Here is a 22,539-nt window from a genome sequence, read left to right as displayed (position 1 = left end):
CTTTCAAGTATTAAAACTAAATTTACCACCTTCCATGTAAATGTGTTCCTCCTTTTGTTTTTTCCCATCTTAGCAAATGACTCCTCCATTTCCCCCTGTTGTTCAGGATGGAAACTGGAAGTCTTCCTTGACTCCTCCCTCTGCCTCACTTGGACATTGGGTTTTTTGTCTTCTTAGGCCCAACTTTATGTCTGTTTCAAATCAGTCCACTTCTCTGCCACTGCTTTAGTTTAGGTTACCTAGACAAAGGCAGTAGTCTCATAACTGTTCTTCTTGTGACCATGGCATTCGTCAGGGTTCTCCAGAGAAATAGAACCCATAGGATATAAAGAGATAAATAGGAAGAGATTTATTATGGGAATCACCTCATGGGATTATGGAGGTTGAGAAATCCTGTGACATGCCATCTGTAAGCTGGAGAATTAGCAAAGCTGGTGGTATAATTCAGTCCAAGTCCAAAAACCTGTGAACAGGGAGGCCACTGGTCTAAGTCCCAGAGCCCGAAGGCCTGAGAACCCAGAGCTCCAATGTCTGATGCCCAGAGAAAATGAATATTCCAACTCCAGAAGAAAGCAAGCACATTTGTCTTTTCTTTGCCTTTTTGTTCTTTTTGGGCCCTCAATTGATTGAACGATGCCCACCCACATTGGGGAGGGTGATCTTCCTTACTTGGTCTCTTGATTCAAATGCTAATTTCCTCTGGAAATAGTCTCATAGGTAGACCCAGAAGTGTTTTACCAGCTATTTGGGCATCCCACGGCCCGGTCAAGTTGACAAATAAAATTAACCGTCACAACCATCTCTCTCTGTCTTGCTCTCTGTCCCTCTTCCCACCTCTCCAATGCAATCTTTACACTGCAAATGGGTATTTTTACAAAAATATTACCCAGTTAGATTGTGGCTTCCTGCTTAAAACTCTGTAATGATTCCCTATGTACTTTGAAGTACAAAGCATTGGATGTGATGTGTGGGTCATTTGCCTGGTGTCTCTAACATCCATTCTGTGCCCTTCTCTATGCTCTGGTTTGTATTTCAGAAGGGATGGCCTCTGCAGGTTCCATTTCGCAGATACCCCCTTCTCAATCAGCTTTGCTGGGTTCAGCAAATGAAGCTGGTGGGAGATTGGAGGCTAAGAGAAGGGGTAAAAGTTAAGACATTTCTCATCCATCCTCTGCCTCAGGCAACAGTTCCTCTATGACTTCAACTGTCGTTAGATCTGCTGAGGATCCAGCTTCTACTCATTTGCTCCTCAGGTCCTACCTTCAGTAGTGGTTACCTACCAATGCTAATCCCTGGACTGCTTATCCTCTGCTTGATATTTAGGCAGATGTACGTTGGAGAGCTAATGAATCCCTTTATGTAATACCTATGTATATTTCACTTAGTCCCTTCCTTCTTAGTGCTGACAAATTTGGTAAACTTGGCATCTGTCATTCAGATACTCTGTATGCTTTCTGATTTTTTTTTTTTTTTTGCTTGTTCTATCACTACTCAGAGAAGTGCATTAAAATCTCCAACTATGATTTTGGATTTGTATACTACTACTTTTAGTTTTGCCAGTTTTTGCTTTATATATTTATATATAAATAAAATATTTATATATATATTTTGCTTTATATATTTTTGAAAATATTTTAAGTACATACAATTTGCTTGGTATCTAGTAATATTTGTCTCCTAATGCTTTGGATGTTTCTTCTTCACTGGTTCCTCCCTGACCACCAACTGTTGGAGTACCCATGGGCTCACAGCCTAGACTTCTTTCCTCTATTTTCCCTTAATCTGTAGGCTTACTCATCTAGTCTCACAGCTTAAACACCATTTATATGTTGATGGATCACCTATATTTATCTCTAGATGACTCTTCTCTCCCGAACTGCAGGCTCTTAAATTCAGCTGCCTCCTTAAAATCTCTACTTGGATGTCTAATGGGAGAGCCAAACCTTAGGTATTAAAAATTGAGCTCCTGATTGTTCCCCAAACATGCTCCACTTGTGGCCTCTCCAGTTGTTAATGCAAGAACTTGAAAGGCATGCTTGGCTCCTCTTTCACATCCCATATGCAAACCCTCAGCAGAACATCTTGGCTTTACTTTTCAGATATGTCTGGAATGAGCCACTTCTCACAACATTCATTGCTATCACCACAGGGTGAAAGTTCTGGTGTTCCAAGGTGTCTTTTCTGGTTATCTCCAAAGTAGTAGGATTCTTCAGAGCTGGGGTCCCTGAAAATAAGAATCTGATCCATGAATCTTTGTCCCTGTGCTAAGTCTTAAGTCTCCACTGCTCAGTGATCCAGCTGCTCTGGCCTGCTCTCCACTTATACTTCCCATTGTTCCGGAGCTTCTCAACATCCTTCTCTGCCCTAGAAAATCTCTTCTAGTTTCTGTCTTCACACCATTGCTCCACTGACCAGTTCTGCTATTGACACTTGCTCTGGTCTCCATGTCCAGGTTCTTCTTTCATCTGGATTTTCTCCCCTCTCAAATGTGAAAGAAAGCAAAGCCTGCCCATTTTGTCTAAAACAGTTTAGGGCTCCATCTGAGGAATGAGATGAAGGCATAAAAAAAAAAGTCCTTAGGAATAATTGAAACCAGGGCAATCATTACCTACCATGAACATTTTTCATATTTTTAAAAGCAAGCAATATAAAACAGAGGACTATTTTTTCTTAGTTATGTTCCCCCCTTGAGTTCAGAATATATAAAAACACATTAAGTGAAGATTTCTAAAAATAAACAAATTTTTATATTCTGTGCAGTGCTATGCTCTTGTCTCATATACTGTGGTAGATTAAAGAGGATTGCAAATTTTTTACACTTTTCCCATACAGGGTCTACTTGCCCTTCCCTTGAGTTCAGGGTTTACTGTGATGCCTTTGGACCATAATGATGAAAGTGTTGCTTTACCAGCTCTGGACCTTGACTTTAAGAGAGCTGACAGCTTCTATATTGGTCTCACAGAGCCCTAGCTGCTATGAAAGAACTCTGAATGCCCTGAGACCGCCATGCTGGGAAAAATCTAAGCTGTGTGTAGAGGTCCTGGAGGATGAGATGCTGTGTGTGTGTGTGTGTGTGTGTGTGTGTGTGTGTGTGTGTGTGTAGGGAGGGAGAGAGAGAGAGGAGAGAGAGAGAGGAGAGAGAGGGAGAAATAATGAGCACCGATACACAAGGCATACGAGTGAAAGGGACCGCTTGAACATAGATCACCCCAGCCACCTGAGCTGATATCACATGGATCAGAGACAAGCCACCCACATTTCTGAAACACATGATTATGAGCAAAATGGAATGATTGTTTTTGAGCCACTAAGTTTTAAGGTAGTTTTTATGCCATAATAGAGATCCCAAACTCTCACCGAAGTCTCTGTGATTCTGTCGTCTCCATCATTTTTAACAGTTGTAGAGATGTTTTTCCTTGAAAGCCATTACGAGTGCAGTAGTATTATATTCTGCACATTTTATGCCTTTCTCACCACTTACTGGCTTTTGTTTTATATACTAGCTCCTTGTATTTGCATTTTCTCTCTCCTTGATGGTGGAGGGCTCCTTGCATTCTCAGCAGTGCCTTTCACGTAGTAAGCCCCCAGAAAATTGTTGCTTTGTTTGAAGAGACTCTGGGGAGTGACACTGAACAAGGATATGGGAGAGGAAGAGCTAGGTCACCCCAGCCACCTGTGATGTCCCCTGACTTCTGGCAGTTTCAAAGAATCTCCCACCTTGTGTTATCTCTTCTATTGTTTCATACTGCTTGACTTTTCATGTATCTTTGTTTTGTCTGCTCAGATTTCAGATGTTTTGAGAGCTTGGACTATTAACATACTTTTGTGTTGTACATTGTATTGAGCATAGGGCTGGGCTCATGAAATCTACTCAGTAGATAGTCCTCTGATGAGCAGAAATGCCTCATTATTACAGATGAGTACAGATGAGAGTACAGATGAGAGGCTGGAGCAAGTCTTCCAGGAGAGCCATTCTAAAGGGAGAAACTGCAAGGCAGATGGAGAGAGGAAATCTGGATTTCAACGTTGCTCAACAAAATGGTGCTTCTGCAGCAGGCAATTCTATGTGACTCAGAGTATCAAAGGCACCAAGGAAGGGAGCAACCTTGTGCGACGTTTACAAGGAGATAGACATGTATGAGAGAAGCAGCAGAATAATGTGTTGGGTGGATTGACCTGAATGCAGTCCAATGCCTAGGTGTTAGATTGGGATGTTTTGGTGTCTTTCTGCCTGCTCAGTGTTCCGGAGCTAGCTTGTATTGCAGATTCCTCCTTATCACAGGTACAAAATACATGGGCTGTTGTCATTAGCACTAGGTGGTTTTGCACTATGAGGCTAAGGCATCTTGTCAGAGTCCTGGGATCCAGATCTTCTGCTGGTGGATGTTGAAAGGGGGGAGTGGTGGGTAGAGTCACTTACAGTTCAGTAAAACCAGTCTTTAGCAAAGTGATTCCAGGGTGATAGGGAAATAAAAGTCTTTATAGAAGGGTTGACTTACAGCTTGCTGGATACTTGTTGGAGTGGAGTAAATATGGGACTTACCAAGACTTCCAAGTTTTGGACTGGCAGAAAAATGTTTCTCTGTTATCTCCATGGATTAAGAAAAATCAATATAAATTTATATCATCAGGGACAAAGATAAGTGGATAGTGTTGAGTGTGGTTGAGACTGAGCTACAAATATTCCCACTTTTGCTCTCTGTTCCCCTAAAACTCTTTCTCTCTCTTTTCCCTGGCTACGATCTTTCTTCATGGACTGGAAGTCTAATGTTTGATTTAAATTTCTCTGTAAAAACACTTTCCATGCTTAGGATGCAGATGTCTGGCGGGCGGTGGGGAATGGGAGGGTAACAAAATAAGACCTTATCAGTTACTCACATCTTCATGGAAGTGGATTATTATGACTACTGGCTTGGAGAGAGGCCCAGAACACAAAGCATGGCAAGTGAGGGGTTTTCAGAATGGTTATTCTGGCCAACCACATTTTGAGGAATAAAGGGATGAGATTAGATCTCTGAGCCTCGAAAGCCAGGTAGAAGAGTCCAGAATTTATAATGAGCAGACTAACAACTCACTGAAAGCTGTGTTTTTGTAGGATTAGTCTTGAGAACCCTGAGCCTGGCACGTAGTAGGTGCCCATAAATCCGTGTTAAGTGCATTGGAAGGAGAAAGGATTGAAGGTAGGAAGGGAATGAAGTGACTGTTGCAGGAAGTCAGGCATAAGCGCTCTCTTCCCCACACACTGTCACTTCATCTGTTAAAGTCACTGTATCACATGACAAAGATTTATTGGACATCTGCTCTGTTACTATAGCCTCCTGAGGAAAATTTCTGCAGAGCATATTGTTCTGGACAGTAACATTTGTCCCTCGACCAGAATGAGATACTTTAGGGCAGACATTGTTTATTTTTAAATCTCTCCATCCCTTACACCTGGCAGAGTACTGGATGCACAGTAGGTGCTCAGTCAACATTTACTAAATGTAGGACATGTATGAGCCAATATGCTCAGGGAATAGCTGAGAAGGTTTATCACTGATGTGGTTCCTCAGGCTGGTGGGCTGGACAAGGAGGGGAGGGCCGGTCGTGGGCTGGTGTTTTTAATCCTTGTCTTTCAGGCTGGTCTAATGACTGCAGTCTTTCTTTTTTTTAAGATGTCACTTTGGTTAACATTTCAGCACATGCTATATTTGGCAGTGACTGGTTTTGAGAATTTAAATCCTGAAAAGTACTAACAGGAGACATAATGGGATGATGGCTGGCACTTAAGAGATTTAGTAATCCTAAATTGTTCAACATTGTTAGCATTTCTGATTCTGAGACACAGAACGAAAAGGGAGGCAGCTGTCAGTAATAAGGCACTGAGTCAGGAGAGGCAGGAGTTAAATTGCACTCTGTGCCCCATTTAATAAAGTGTGTTATAGCCAGTGCCACAAATTTGATTTGAACAATTTCTATTTTTCCAGCAAAGATGTTATTACAGGTCAATCATTTCCATAAGTGAGAGCACAGTTCTGGTGTATACTACTCTGACAGATGGCTAGAAGACCTCTCTTTCATGATCCCAGGCGGAATAAAAAGGCAATTTACTATCTATAGGACTGTGGGTACACTGGTAATGGAAGAGAATCATTCTTATACAAATAACTCAGTGTTTGAATCTGAACTATCAAATGAATCTGAGCTATAGCCAAATCAATTTGATAAACCATCAGAATACGATTGTACTGGCTCCAGCCTGCAAAGGCAATGCATTAAATTTTCCCCACAGGAAACAGTTTCCCAAGGAAACAGCAATTGCTTGATTGCTTAAAACACACACACACACACACACACACACGCCCCAAACTTGAGTGAGTTTAGAATATCAGGTGAAAACTGAGATGGCCACTGATGATCAAGGTCAAGACTCTGGAGGGGGAAATAGAGATGCTAGGCTTCTCCTCTGAAACTCAGAGGAGCGTGCGTATGTGCCCTTGGCTTTCTCTACATCTGTTTCTTTTTGCAGTGGAACATCTCACCATTGCACCCTTAGGTGTTGAGAGGTTCCCTGTTTTTCACTCAACTAAAAATTTTTGCCTTCAGTAAAGGAGTACCATTGGTTTGGGTGCCCTTCCCTTCACTTTCTTGGAATCCTTTGCATGCATCTACTGGGGACAAAGGACTAAGTCTGTTGGGGAGGAAGATTCACGGCAGTTAGCTTGTGGAGGAGCTACCCTGGAGACAGGGCGAAACTTCCCTATTCCCAGCATTGGTTCTAGTGCAGTGATCCCCGGTGTGCTTTCTGGACCAGCAACAGCAGCTTCACTAGGCAAGTTATTGAGATGGAGCTTCTTAGGCCCATTCCTGACCTGATGAGTCCGACTCTGGGGGTGGGGACCTGCATTCCAGGGTTTTACAAGCATGCCTGGTGATTGTGATGCATGATCAAACTTGGAACCACTCCCAGCTGAGCTGCTAGTAGCTGAGCTCTCCTCTGGAAATGCCTTCTCCTGACTTAGCCACGATTTGCCTCCTCCCCATGGACAGCCTGCATCACGTGATTGTTGATGAAGAGGACTGGCTCCTTGCCTTAATTCAGTGAAACTTTGAAGGGCCATCTTAATTGCACAGCTCCCATGGGATTAGATGAGGCTTCTGTTGCAAATGCATTGCAGTTTGACTTCCCTCTTAGCCTGATTCTACTCCCAGCAAGTACTTCCTACATACCCTGATAGCACTCCCCAGTCAACCTCCTGCATGCACACATCCATATCACAGGCTTATTTGGGGAAATGGGAATCTGACGCAATGCACAATCAAAGCCCTAGCCTGAGCATCTACTCTGCAAAAGCAGTCTGAACAGACTGCACCTCTCCTACTCATCAACCCGTAGCACCTGGGGTGGGCTCATTCTCTGCACACACCTCAGCAAGCAGCTCTCAGGCCAGGGTTTGGCTGGGGTTGGCACATCAGGTTGTAGGAGTGAGAAATGGCATAGGCCATAGAATCCTAGTTGAGCAAGCAGAGATTGGAAGGACCTCTGCAGACTAACCTGAAAGCCCCAGTAAGGGAGGCTCGATGTTGAAGTGATCAATCCTCTTGCCCCTAAGGGGAGGAGAAGGAGACTAGCAATTATAGGCTGGGCTGTTGGCCAGGATCTTGCACATATATCCTCATGCATTGGGATGAAAGGATGTGGGAGTGTATTATCACCCTCTACCCTTTTAAGTCATGGCAAGTGCTTGATAATTCCTTTGGATTTTCTGTAAATGTTACTCACTTCATTCTGGCCAGATCTGTTCCTGTGGTAAAAGGGTTGAAAAATGCACCTGTAACTTGAGGACCCTGTGGAGCTGCTTGTGATGGTGACATCCATCCGTATGCCTGATGGCATATGTGGCAGGACTGGCTGAGGGATTCATGTCCATGTTCTCCATTAGATGCTCAGATGAGACACATGGCATGGTGCCTCAGCCTGGGGCCTGATGATGCACCTGTAGGAGATGTGCTTCTGTGTTGTCTGTGCTTATCATTTACTGGTGTTCTTAGGCTGGGAGTCTGGTGCTTACAAATATTTTCACCCTCTGTTGTAGTTTGCAGCCAACTGTATAACTTTTAGTTGTTTGATTAGACGTATTTATATGCTTTAGACAACATGATATGGTGGGAATACATGGAATGTAAAGCAGAAGACCTAGTTTCTGGCCCAAGCTCTGCCACTTATGGTGGCAGTCTGATGTTCAGCAGGTCACTTTAAATTTCTGGTTTTGGTTGCCTGGATAATGAGCTGGTTGAGGATCCAGTCCAACTCGAATGTTCGCGGTAGTGGAGTGGTTAAGGAGCTATGATTTAATAGTATACCCAGTACAAGTAACATATGGAAACCTATCCCACCACAGACACATTCTGCCATAACAGATAGAGGTGCTTTAGGAATATTCAAAATCCCTAGGACTTTCAGGTAAGGGAAATTGACAAACTGCTCTTGGGGCGGTCAGAGACATCAACAGCACTGTCTCTAAGTCTATTTGTCTCCCAAGTCCTTGAAGAGGAGGAAACATTAAGCATTACAAGTTCTAAGTACTCGGTATATTAGAGCACATGGACCATATGCCTGGCGCACTCTCTTATTCTTGGCAACTACCTGGTACTTCCTAGCACACATTGTGACCTGCTATTTTAGGATGTATATTTAGTTATTGTCTGACTCTCAGGAGAATATAAGCTTTCCGTGAGGAGATGGAGGCTTAGGGAGGCAAAGGAATGGTTTTAAATCAAGGTCGTCTGCTCTGGCCTCTCTGCTTTAATCATACTGACACTTCCTTCTTTTGCATATATTGCCCATCTCAAGGCAGGCGTACTAAAATAATCATTGAACTTTTCAAAGAGGCAGAATCCTGTATGTGGGTCAAACACACGCTCTATTGCCAATAATAACCATTTGTGGAGTTTCTGCTCTACCATACACGGTGTAATGCTAGAGATACACTAGGTTCCAACCTGCCGGAGAATATAAGCTTTTGAGTGAAAAGGAAAGTTATGTTGACAGATGGGAGGGAAGGAGAGACGTAACCACATGTGGGAGCCTATATTAATTGCCAAATACGAGGTGCAGTCTAGTGGCTCTCAATGCCAAAATTGACTTTGGGCAGGCCATAGAAGGATCATCTAGTAAAACTTGAGATTTTTTTCTGTATGTTTATTTCTGTGCTCACTATTTCTTCTTACATCTGACTTCTTCCTTCTTGGTCCCTTCCTTTCTGCAGTACCTTTCATCAGTAGATGGGGTAGGTCTTGCTGAGAGCCCAGGAAAACAGTTTTTAAAAGCTCTTGGAGATTGGGGTCCCTGCCACAGTGAAGGCTGTAGAAGTCACAGGAGGAAGAATTCACTATTGGCTGAGGTGGCCAGGGAAGTGGTGACAGCTGGCCTGACCCTAGTGGAAAGTCAGGGGCCCATGAGAAGAGAAATGGGGATGGTTCCTTGTGGAGGGAGAGATGGAGATGAGGAAGCAAGCACCGGGAGGAGGGGTGCTGCTGCAGGGCTGTGGGGCACTGAATGGAGCCCAAGAGATCTGAATCGAGGCAAAGAGGATCTAAAAATAAGTGTGTGGGGGGATCTCTCAGGGAAGGATACTCCTGGACATTGAAGGTGAGGAAGGAAACCTGTGCTTTCCCTTCCAGGGAAGAAATGTATGGCAGAGGAGTTAAGAACCTGCGCTGAGTCAGACCAGTTTGGTGTTAAATACACGCTCCAAAATTTGCATGACTTGGGATGAGTTAGTTAACACCTCCATGGAAGCCAGTTTTTCCTTCTCTAAAATGGGAACAGCAGCTCCTACCACAGAGGTTTTATGAGGATTAAATTCGAAAATTCATTTTAAGCTTTTAAAACACTGTCTGGGGCTTGGTAAGTGCTCATTAAATAATAGTTGCTGTTACTGTTGCTGTTACACTATTGAAAGTCAGGATGTAGATCAGCCTGAAATTGTCCCTGGAAGTCTTTGTAGATGACAGATAAAAACTGACCTTCATTGCCAGCCCTATATGGGAAGCCTCTCTGAATTGCAGAAAGTTGACTCCTAACTTGTACATGTTGATCTCTAGCACATGGAAACAGGGAAAGCTACTTACAGAATGACTGGTCCAGAGGCTCCGTGGAAAACATCATTAGGCAATTCTTCCAAATTATTGTTATCACTTAGATTCCTGGGGATGGAGTTCAGCAGAGAAGAAGGGAAACACAAAGCCACATAAATATCACTGTTGTAAGAGCCATTTCCCTCTAAATGGCCTGGAAGAATAGTCAGGGCTACTTACAGCTCATCTAGTTGGGTTCCATTGAACGCGCAGTTGTGTATTTCTTGAATGCCGTTCTTATTCAGCCATCTGAAATAAAAGGCCCATTAAAAAACCAATAATGTCAGATGCAAACAATGCAGGGGTTTCATAATTGGAAGCACTGGGGCAAGGTCAGACATTGCAGGTTGTTGGCATAAATAAAATGCCACCCGTAAGGCTCAGGGACAAGAGTGGGAGGGAGGCTGATTTATCACTGTATGACCTCATGTGATGTTTGAAGTTTGCGTTATGTGCATGTATTACTTTCCAGAGGGGAAAAAAATTTTGAAAAGGCACACTTAGGCCTACCACCTGGACCCTGTATGGTCTTCACGCACATCATTAGTGTGCAGAGATGGTGCCATGGGGGGATAAGACAAAGGTGTTTCCCATCCTGAAGGACTGAAATCATGCAATTATTGGACAAGTGTTTATAAGACAAAGAACATTTTGTATCCCCATTCTGTAAGGCCTTAAGCCTCTCACCCACGCTCACCCATAGCAGCAGGCCTGGCTGTCATCAAAAAGTGATCTAATTAAGCTATCAGACAACCTGAACATCTCCTGTGACCCACAGGGACCTGGTTATTGGAAGTTTGTGGAGGTGGCTCTGGGTTAAGCCAGAAAGGAAGAGAAATCAATTAGAGAGACTGTGGGCTGTGGCAGGGCGCAGTAGTGTGAGTGGGAACAGGAGGGGCCTCTGCGGTTGATGGGGGCTGGATGTGGAACAGTCAGCCTGATTGTGCAAAGGACAGTGAGCAGGTTAGGGGAGACCAAGGACACCTTGGGCTGACAGCTCTGCACTGCTGTGCTCTTGGATGGGCCTGAAAACAAAAACAAAATCCAAGGTCGGGAGAGCTTAGCCTGAAGAGCCTTTGACTACCTGCTCTTGATTTGCTGTCAGATCCTTTTCCTTGTCAGGCTCAGTGGGTTTACAAATAACAGTGTTTGAAAAGCTGACCCCGAGAGGCTCCTGCATATTCTGGACTTTTATTTTCCCGCTTGCAATGGGTAGCTAGAAACACTTGCAGTCACAGGACAGCAACTGTATGTTTTTTCTCCTTCCTCCTGAAAACCAGTTTACATAAAAAAATCCAGACAGGAGAAGGTATATCTTTTTAAAACCTCAGCAACCATTTGGTGGGTTCTGATGGCCAAAGAGTGGCTGTGTACCCCCGCATTCCACCTGCCTTGCAACTCCCTGGCTGGACCCCAGCTATCTAGCCTGCTCACGTCTTTGTCAGCCTGTCCCTGGTAGTGAATTGCTGCGACAGCTGCCCCTAACCTGTGGGATGTAGTTCCCTGGGATTTTCAGTCAACCACAGGGATCAGCAAACTTTCTCTGTAAAGGGCCAGGCAGGACATTTTAGGTTTTGTGGGCCAAGAGATAAAATGGAGAATACTACATAGATATTTTATATAGGTACGTACTAAACAATGTTGACAAAGGTTTGACCAAACTTATAATAATAGAGTACTATTTTTTTTTTTTAGAGGTCTATTGAAAAGCATGGATTTTTTTTTTTTTTCTTTTTTTTCTGGGCAGGGTACCATCTTGCTTAATTTAGGTTAGTGTCAGTGTTCCCTGTCATCAAAATGTTCACTTGTGTAAACCAGTACTAGTTCATGGGCTGGATTTGGCTGACCCTTCCTCTAACACAAAGGGGTATGTAAATCCAGTTGGGCTCCACCTATGTTTCTGTAGACTAGACTTTTCTGTACATAAATTTCCTGTAAATAGATCTTGCTATGATTAAATAATATATAGATGGATTTAAAAGAATTACTGTATTTGAAGTAGCCTTTTGTCTTTATGGATTTTTCTCAGTCAACAGATACCATCATATGGGGAGGGGGTGGAAGTTTTTGATGTCAATGATGGATCATTACACATACAAAAAAAGTGATGTCCAGAACTCTGGCCCTGGGCTTTACATTAGGCTGTAACACTCAAACTACTAACAAAGAGAAGCTGACATTGATTATGTATACTCTTAGTCTCTTAAGAGATACAGTGCTGGTTTGAAAACCTGATGATGATGACAATGACCACAATGACAAGGAAAACCTGGGCAAAGCATCATCTAAAGAATAACTGGATCATGGTTTTCTTTGATCTTTATGTGTTTGTGGCCTCAGTAGAGGCTCAGGAGGCTCCAGAAGCAGAATCTGCTCACAGCCTAAAGAGTGAGGGGACTGGGGGGACCCAGCCTATTAAAGCTCACTGGGGCAGGCAAGTGAGATGGAAGCAATTAAGGAAAGGAGGAAATGCACATGGAGTGAGCCTCTCCTATGGCTGGGACATGGTGGGAGCTGATACACATGGATACGCATTTTATTTTTTTTCTGAATTGAGGCCATTCTTTTGGTCAGTCATAGCTCGATGTTTTCCCCATTCAGACCCTGTGGTTGCAGTGCGGGGGTGGGAAAGGGCTCAGAGGCCTCAACATGGTGGACCTTTATTGCTCATTTTCCTCTGAGACACTAGCCCAGTATCTGATAATCCTTTATTATTATTGGGCTATTTAAAAAAATTGTGTGCATGTGATATATATATGTATATGTATGTGTGTGTATATATATATATATATATATATATATATGATAAATTTTTTTTAGAACAGGGACTCAAGATTTGAAAAGTGCCAGTGCATAGAAAACTCTATCAGTCGTCAGTGCCATTTAGCCATACTGCTTTTTCTGAGCACACTTGGATGTCCTTAGTGGGAGAAGGCGCCCCTGCATCCAGATGTGTCACCCCAACTAAGAACAACTGGAGTCTTAAACTGTCTTGAGTATGGATTTTCCATTTCCATTATCTATGGATTAAGGACCATCTGAGGTCAAGAAAAATAGATTTTGTTCTCACAAAAGTGAATTTATCCTTTAGAGACGTGTCTGAGAAGTATTGACTCTTAAGAAAACTCTCCTCTTTGGGAGAGTATGTTCTAAATTCTGGGGAGCCACGCAGTGTCCATGAACAGAAGTCCGAAAAGAGCAGCCATGATCTGCACATTTCCTTTGTAGGTTTGGGTGTGTGAGGCTGTGTCCTAAGTTCTTATTTCCTCAGGTCCTTTGCCTACACTTGGGGAGAGGTTAGGTCTTTTTAGGTCAGGATCTTTGCCTTCTGTCTTACGTTCTGGACAAAAAGAATGTGTGTCATAGTAGAAAACTGCGAGCAGTCTGCACACTCCCACTTAATGATATATTTTTATAAAATACTCTGTTAATAGATTTGCCACATGGTAACATTAAGTAACTTAGAACCACTATATTTAAAGATGTTTAGAGCAAGATTTAAAGAAGCACGGGATATCCAGGTACAGCTGATGACATTTATCACTAGTCTCCTTCCATAATGTAGCCTGGCAATCCGTTCACTGTCTATTTGTGCTCTAAGCCGCCAGGCTGATGTTACTCAGGGACTCCCTCTTTTCCCCCCGAACTCCTTCTATCTTTCCTCCTCCTCCTTTTTTTTTTTTAACCTTAATAGCCTTGATGATTGTTCCCTCTGCTTGCCCTTTGCCTGGCTACATCCCACTTACCTGTTAAAGCCCCATCTTAGACACGACTTCCTTTCTCGGCCACCTTTCCCTCCTTTAACTGTTCCTTCAACCCTCACGTCACAGGCCAGTCAGAGTAAATCATTCCTTCTTCCCTTTTAGGAAAATTGCTTTTATTTTGCACACTTTTTATTCTGTTTATATTTTAATCCATTTCTTTTGCTTTCCCCTTCTCTCATATTTCCCATACCCCATCGACTCATTCTAATACAGGTGCACATAAATTCCGAATGTTGTGAGTGTATTAAAGGGAAGGATTAGGTATTACTCAGTTAAAATTGTTGTCCTAATACCATGTACTCTGAATACATGCCTTTGATTTTTAAATTTTTTTCCTTCATACTTGCTATGTCTCTGCTAGTCTCTTTGCAACCTTTCCTATTGTTCTAATTAATTTACATCAAATGCTGTGCTTAGCTTTAATCTTCAGCATGTCCTCATCTCTACTGTTTCTCTCCCCACCCTCCCTCCCCACCCCTTTTCTTTTTCATACTGCTGGGTATTCTCTGAATCATGTTACTGTTTTGAAAATGACTGAAATTATTCCTTGGCTGGAACTTAACCTTTTGTACATAATGGCATATTTTAAGCACACACACTGGTATATTTTTAAAAAATGCAACAATTTCTGAAGTGGGAGGATAAAATGTTTTCCTTACAGACATAATGGCAGTTACCGGTTTCCCAAATGCCATTCTGTTTATCTAACTTCCGTAGATCCCACAGACACCTGGGTAGCCCGAGGCGCTCTCTTTCTGGGCCATCTTAGGCGATGGATAAACTGCCACCCAGGCTACCAGCACAAACGATTACAAAGGAGTCCATTAATGGCACGGAGTGCATTTAAAAACATTCCCCAAAGTCAGAGGGAGTAACTCAAGCTCATTAAAAAATGTGATTGTTTCAAGAGAAAAGAGGTCCTCTCACGCCCAACATGGGGTTGAACAGGAGCTTCTTGGCATGGTGATGAGGGAAAATCTCCCAAATTCAGCCTCCTCCTTGGTCTTTTTCTTGGGGCAACAAAAGCCTTGCTAGGCAGTAACTAGCTTTACTGATGCATGAGTTATTCTGTCCTTCAGAACAGATGTTGCCTCACAGGAGACCATCCTTCAAAGAGCAATTTTAAATATTTGAATCGCACCGCAGAATCATAAATTATTAACATGACTCCATGTTGTGATTCTGAAATGTAAAGATGGGAAATGAGAGAAAAATACTGAAGCAGAAATTTAAATGATGAAAAGCTGAAGTTACCCAAACACAAAAGGAGCATCCTGTTAGGGGAAAGATGATTAAATCAGAAACCAAATGTTACTCCACTGGAGTTTTTTTCTTTACTTACAAAATCATACTTTCAAAACTCAGCCCCATGAAAGAATTTCTTTCAACTGTGTGGATGTTGATATTATCTTGAATGTCTCTAGAAGAAAGTACAGATACATTAGGTCTTTATGCCAGCTCCACTCCTGTAACCTCCCCACATTTTGTTTCCTGGGCATGATGTGGTCTTTAGCTGAGGCAATGTTGGAACAGTTAGTATTCTGAGAGATGAGTTCAAAGTTAGGGAAATAAATGACATCTAGTTTACCTTCAGTTTATCAGTGCCTAAAAATGAAATTGCAATTTCTCATAGTCTCTTGTCTCTGGACATTTTCTTAGCTAATTTCACCGTGTTAAGGTTCTGATACACTCCTTTATTATCCTTGCCTGCTCACTATGACAAAGCCACTAACGCTGACCTTTCACCTCCATATGGAACTTCATTCACCATACTTGGGTCTTTAGCTTCCTCCCATTTCAGTCCCCCTCTCACAGCCAGTTTATCCTTCTATTCCCCTTGGGTCACAGAAAAGTTGTATCATTCTATTTCTGAATGGAGGGATGGAGAAAGTCTCATTTTTTGGGTTGTGTCCCTCATCCCCCATCAAGCTTCCCTGTTGGGTCAGATTTAACAAATACACTGTATGCAGGAGTAGTAAACTGCCTGGAACAATTTGAGAAATGTTGAGAGATTCTTTTTCTCTCCCTCCCTCTCTCCTTTCTTCCCCCTTTTCCTTAGCTTTTTATACCCCTTCCTTACCATTTCCTTTTGGGTCTGTCCAAATTTTAGAATTTCACTATTGAAAGTAAACTTGGCATTACACATGGCCTTTTTCCCTCCTCTTTGAAAATACAGATGTCTTGAGAAAAGGCAAATAGATTATCTTGCTAACAGTGTGAATTTGTGAATCGTCAGCCAGTTTCTTTATGCCTAGGGTCGTATGAGAATTCAGGAGGGAAGAGGTGAGGGTGAGGGAAGACTGGGGTGAGGATGGTATTTGTAGGGGTGGTATGTAAAGCACTAAATAGTGAAGAGAGGAGGCCCTTCTTGATTTGCTACAAGCTGGCTCTGTTGAAATGGTCTTATTGAGGAGACTGCTGTCTCCAAACTGAGCTTAGAGGGCTTTCAGATAAAACTAAGGGTACTTCCTGCTTGCCTTCCTACCTCTGCTTACCCAGAGTGACCTATTTGGACGATCTAGGTTAAGCAGTGCATATTATAGGCCCCAAGGCCATTGGGCAAGACATCTACTAAGTCAACACTCAAGGAAACACTTACAGTAGAACCTTTTGGAGAGATTGAACCTTGTGAACAGCTGGTAAGTGCTTAATACCTGTGTTGGATATTAACCTAGAGAGAGACAGAATTAGAATGCGGAAAAAAAGAACCTGGCTATCTTAACAATTACTATGATATAAGCTTTCCAAATTCAAAGTAACAGTTTTGAGCTAGCAGAAAAACCCACCAAAAAAGCCCGTAATACACCTGCCGCATGCTTACATTTTCTATTTTAAGGCTGTAACCAAGGTCTAGCAAAATACTGATTCCTTAGAGTAAAGAAACTTACACTTCAGACACAATGCACAATACTCTTTTTTTTTTTTTAAGGTACATTAACATGATCCAAAAGCAAATTGTAACTAGGTAACAAAATGTTCCTAAATCATCCCTTGTTTCCTGCCTTCTCACAGTCTTTGGAGAACTGCCCCTTCCCCAATCCAAGTGCTTCTGTTGAGATTAGAGCATGAGGTTCCATGCCCTTTGACCCCAGAATACGCATGTAACCTAATCTCGCTGAATCAGACTGTCTCCTGGGAAGTGGTTGGAGGTTGGTTAGCGCTGAGTCCACTGATGACATCACCCTTAAGAGACAGTCCATAAATTTCTATAGCTGAAATGTCCAGAGCTATAATGGATCCTTCCCAAGGTCTGCTTATTTTGGTCTGTGTTCCCCAGAAAGCAGAGACTGACATGAAACCTGGCCTGTAGATGGTATCTTTGATAATGAGTTTAGAGAGTTTGTGACATCAGTAATAAAACAGGGAAGAAAGATAATCAATACAAAGATAAGTTGTTGAGTTGGCCACTGCTCCTGGTTACTGGCCCTTAATGCCAAGTACTTGATTTAGGAGACTTTCAAAATGGATCTCAGAACTGTTGCTCTGAATTGGGGGAATAGGGGAAACATTTATTCATGGACTACTATTTCCTATTGGTCAGATGTGTCCCCATGGTGTTAACTCCTTACTTACGGCTTGCATGCTATATGAGTGCCTAGTGAGTAAGGAGACCCAGGACAGGAAATGAGAGGTCTGCAAGGCCAGGTGAGGTGATATCCACTTGCACCTGCATTAAGCTGATTGAAATTTGGGTGGACCTGGCTGCCACAGCAGTGGTGAAGGTTTTCAAGGCACATGAGAGTTGCTTGACACTCTGGTCTTTAGCATTTCCCTCTCTTGTGAGTTTCTCAGAATCCTTCTCACCACCATTTTTCTTTTCTATGTGGCTTACTCAAGCCAGAGTTGGTCTTGGTCACTTGCAATCTAAAGAATCTTCACTGGTACATACATCATTGTGAAGGATCATTTGTCCTTTTGGGTTTATGACTTTAGACTGTGGTATCTTTGCTTCTATATTCAGAGTCCGTGAATTCTGCCTATGGCTTCTCTAATTGTTCTCAGATGTTTTATTCCCTCTTGGTTCTCGGTGATCCATGTAGAATCCATCTTGGTCAATTCTTTTGATTACTCAACAGCCCTTGATATGGTCCTCCTCTGTTTTGGTCAGTTTCTGTTCCTATAATTTTGCCTTCTCCAAAGTGTTACATCAGTGCAATTATATATTACACAACTTCTTGAATCTGGCTTCTTTGACACAGTGTAATGCATTTGACATTCTTCCATCATGTGGTGTGTATCACTAGTTCATTTTTTTTTTTTTTAAGATTTCATTCTTTTGACAGAGAGAGACACAGCGAGAAAGGGAACACAAGCAGGGGGAGTGGGAGAGGGAGAAGCAGGCTTCCTGCCGAGCAGGGAACCCGATGTGGGGCTCGATCCCAGGACCCTGAGATCATGACCTGAGCAGAAGGCAGACGCCCAACGACTGAGCCACTCAGGTGCCCCTAGTTCATTGTTTTTTTTTTAATTGCTAAATAGGATTCCATTGTATGGATGTACCACAATTGATCCATTCACCATTTGAAGGACATGTAGGTCATTTCCAGTTTTTGTGATAAAAAAAAAAACTGCTTTAAACATTGGTGGTGGTGGTGGTGGTGGTGGTGTGTATGCACACATGTCTGTGCACATGTGAGAGAGAGGAGGAGAGAGAACATTTTTCTTTATCTTGGGCAAATACCTATGAGTAGGATTGCTGGGTTGTGTGGTAAGTGTATGTTTAGCTTTATTAGAAACTGCCAAACTATTTTCCAAAGTGGCTGCACCGTTATGCATTGCCATCAGCAATGGGTGAGAATTCTAGTTGTTCCTCATCCTTTGGTTATGTTAAAAATACTCTTTGAATATAAAAGCAATACATGTTTATTGTGGGAGTTATGGAAAATATGGAAACATTTACAGAAGAAAGTAAAAATGACCTCTAGTTTGTCTACCCAGATAGTTTCTGCTAATACTGGGGGTCTGAGGTTTCTACCAAAACAAATGGCTTTCATAGTTGCTTTCCCTAATCTCTGAGATTCTACTCATTCTAAACAGAAACATTGCCATAAATAAGTATATACTAGCTTGACACAGTCCTATTCCACATTTGTTATTTAATCATATCCAGTCTTCTGCCATTTTTATATCTCTTCTCATGTGTCTATACACTATTCCCTTAATGAGATATCAAAGCAAGGACCATATTTAATATTCTCTGACAATCTATACTACCATGTACAGATTTTGAATGTAGTATGTACTCATAAAATATTGAGTTACTTGATGTTTCCAAAACATTTCTTGAATCTGTCACCGAGAATATATAAAAATCCTTATTCAGTTAATTTACTTGTCCAGTATTGCTGCTACCTAGAGTAATTAATCTTAAACAGACACAGGGAAGTCTGGAGGCCAGGAATCAGTAGAACCTATGTGCCAGCTCTGTCATGAGCTAGACACAATGCATTTCATCTCTCTAGACTGGAAAGGATGTGGTGTGCATGAATATCAAGGTAGACATTCTGTCAGACACCTTTGTGCCCTGCTTCACATCCTTTTGGTCCATCTTTTACTCTAGCTGTTACCATAGCAACTAGCTACATACAGACTTAACTTGGCAGACACTGGTTGCAGTTGGACTGATTGTCTCATTTTCTGCCCTGGACTTCTCTACCACCTCTGAGTGGGACACTTAAAGGAAGCTTCTCTACCATTCAGAGACATGTACAATACAAATCAGGAAGTGCAAGAGAGTTAATACCCCACAGGGCAACTTTTGACTAGTGGTCAACTCCTCTCTTCCATTCTTTGGGTGAAGAATTCTGAATATATTCTAAATGACACTTAAGAGGGACTCTAGCATGATTGAACCCCCATTACCTGATGGTGATGAGCTGATAATAAATTCCTGAGGTGGCTTTCCCTCTTTGTTTTCTTCTCCTTAGTCATCCAATCTCTTTCTCTGGGTTTGAGTATAAAAATAAACTACTCCCATATAAGTCCTTCCTCAGACATGTTTTAGAGCACCTAGGCTAAGACAAATACCAACTTGCACTGAATCTCACATTTACATAGATTCCCTGTTGGTTGTTGTTACCCTTTACTCCAAATCTGTTTCCAGTTGCAGCCCAGCCTGCCCTGTTTCTCTTCCTTCCTTTATTGTAAAGTTTCTAGAAAGAGTTCTGTATCTTTTGTCTTCATTTTCTTCTATCCCATTCCTCTCCAACCTCCTCCCAAGTTTTTCATGGTACATCTCTCCACCAGAGCTTACTTTGTTATGTGCCAAATGCACCAATCCATAACCAATAAATCTAATGAGCAATTTAAATTCTCTTTTTAAAACATCTTTTAGGAGAATTCAGTACTTTTTCCCTTTCCTGTTAGTTTCTGTCATTTTGCACTCTTTTGTTTTGTTCTTCTTACTCCTTTTTATTTTTGACTCCATCTTTACCCTGAGCCTTTTGCCTTTTTTCTTTATAATCTTGCTGGGAAGATCTCCTTTCCCATGGCTTTAAGTACTATCAATATGGTGACAACTCATAGGTTCATACTTGACTTCTGACTGCTATAGTCTGTCTCTAATTCAAGTTTCTTTATATATTCTTCTGAATGTCCCACTGACAGAGCAAACTAAATTTGTTCACTCGCTACTTCCATCAAACCACTCCTCCTCAATTCTTTCTCAAAAATATCACTACCATCTATCAGTTGTGTGTTATAAACATGACAGTTACACTTGTCTTCTTCACCCTCACTCCGCAACATCAGTACATCTCAAAATCCTCTTAGTTTCCATTTCCAAAAGATTTCTTGATTCCATACAATGTCTTCCAACACTACTGATACCCTCCTAGAATAAGCCATCATCATCTTTCCTCTAGATCTCTGCAATAGACTCCTGCTTCCCATACACATAGTCTTGTCCTTTTCTAACCCATTCTCCATACAGAATCCAGAGCATTCTTAAAAAAAAAAAAAAAAAGTAAATCAGATTGTTTTAGTCTTCTGCTTTTCTTTAGTTCATTTCCACTATAGAATTTATATTTCTTACTACCTACTCTTGGACCCTATCTCATGCCATCCTCCCACTGCACTTGAGCCCCAGTGGCTTTCAGTCATTTCCTCACATACACTAAATTGGCATTTGGACATGCTCTATATGGAAGGCTCACCACCCACTCCTTGCTTGGTCCCTCTCAACTGATGCTTCAGGGGTCAGTTGCAAATCTCATTTCTTCAGTGAAGAGCTCCCTGACTGCCAATTTAAATTAAGGCCTCTGATTTAGTCCCAGTATAATCATGTCTTCTTTACCATTTTTTTCTTTTTAGCACCCATCAAAATTCTAAACTATACATTTTGTGTTTATTTGTTTAATATCATTTTCTTCCACTAGATTGTGAATGGTATGGATGCAGAAATCATGTTTTTCCTGAAAACTCAGTGTTGGCACAGTGGTTGGCACATATAATATGCTTGATGTTTATCAGGCCAGGCAATGTGCTATGTGCTGTTAAGAGATGAGCACAAGAAAAGGAATCATTCGCTACCTGTGTTCATCATGCCTGATGTTTTTGACATTATATGGATGGTAACCTGGCTCTCTCTCTTAATGAATATGACTTCTACAGCATTAAAAGAGGAAAGAATTTATGATTGTCAGTGAGAATGGTACATTATTTAATATCAATAGCATGAGCTTCTGAAGCCACGATACTTAAGGGATATCTGTAAATGTCTATAGTTGCACATTGAAATCTTTGGTTTTTATAGAAAATACACAGCAAAATGGTTAAAATTATTCCAGTACTGCTAGGTTTAAGACACTTAAGAAGATTTAGTGACCATCTAGTGAGATGGATTATTGGTGATAACTCTATAGCTAAGACTCTCCATAACCCCGAGATAACTCGGGAAATGGAGTTCGAACGAACACTTAGTTTTCAATTCATTTTTCCCCTTTGACCAATAAATTCATGTCTGATGGAAGCTGGAAGTGGGTAATCACCTAGGAGCTCCTATATCTCAATGGGTTTGCTTTGGTCAAATGACTGCTGCAAAATTATTTTGATTCACTCAACTGTGGTTTATCTTCAAAAACAGGTAAAGGCCTGAGGGTAAAATGTCAGCAAATTTAAGTTCTGCAAAAGGATCTTCTAAAGAAAAGCTTACAGTTATCCCCTCTCAACAGTGAGTTTCACATTCTGAGCTAGTGTTAACACCTTTCATGCTGAACTGTTGCTAATCTTTAGGTCACAGGAATGAAAATGGGCACTGCTTCTGTCGGGGTGAACTTAGTGAGGTTCCTTCTATTGATGGGAAAAATTCCCACTATGTGCTGCCACGTAACAAGATAATGGACTTGCCTTTTAGTATATTGCTGCCAAAGCAAGTGCTATACTTGCCTTTTATGGACAGGTGACTCCACAGCTCTGAGGCTCATTGTTGTAAACATCATTAGTGCTTTTATTAACGAGTCGTTGTCTCTAAAACTGTGTGTGCTCTTACTTGTATTGCTTTGGACTATATGCCTTCCTTCCATACAACCTCTGTCCCATCCAAGAGAGCATACCAAAGACCATCTCCTGACTTCAGAAAGCTTGCAGGTGAATTGACTTCAGGCTAGTACAGATGAAATACTCAGACTGGTGTAGTGCTAAACCGTATGTTACTTAT

The 22,539-nt window shown here is 41.8% G+C and overlaps 1 protein-coding gene across 2 annotated transcripts in view; it reads right to left on the bottom strand.

Annotated features, from left to right (window-relative positions):
• FSHR (follicle stimulating hormone receptor) overlaps positions 1–22,539 on the bottom strand; it is a 165,048-nt gene that overhangs the window by 7,915 nt on the left and 134,594 nt on the right. The window contains exons 5-8 of one of the 2 annotated variants that reach the window (XM_064572519.1): positions 16,483–16,554; positions 15,226–15,303; positions 10,300–10,368; positions 10,114–10,188 (exon numbers count right to left, since the gene is read on the bottom strand). In XM_064572519.1, coding sequence (XP_064428589.1) covers positions 10,114–10,188; positions 10,300–10,368; positions 15,226–15,303; positions 16,483–16,554 — 294 coding nt within the window. The remainder of the gene's footprint in view (positions 1–10,113; positions 10,189–10,299; positions 10,369–15,225; positions 15,304–16,482; positions 16,555–22,539) is intronic. The other variant, XM_064572520.1, reaches the window with a different exon arrangement.

The sequence above is a fragment of the Mirounga angustirostris genome, unplaced genomic scaffold (genome assembly GCF_029215605.1).
Source record: "Mirounga angustirostris isolate CCGP_5_RB_7025 unplaced genomic scaffold, mMirAng1.0.hap1 SCAF_10, whole genome shotgun sequence".
Taxonomy (NCBI): domain Eukaryota; kingdom Metazoa; phylum Chordata; class Mammalia; order Carnivora; family Phocidae; genus Mirounga; species Mirounga angustirostris.
Note: the sequence above shows the minus strand (reverse complement) of the source record. Positions and strands in the feature narration are given on the sequence as shown.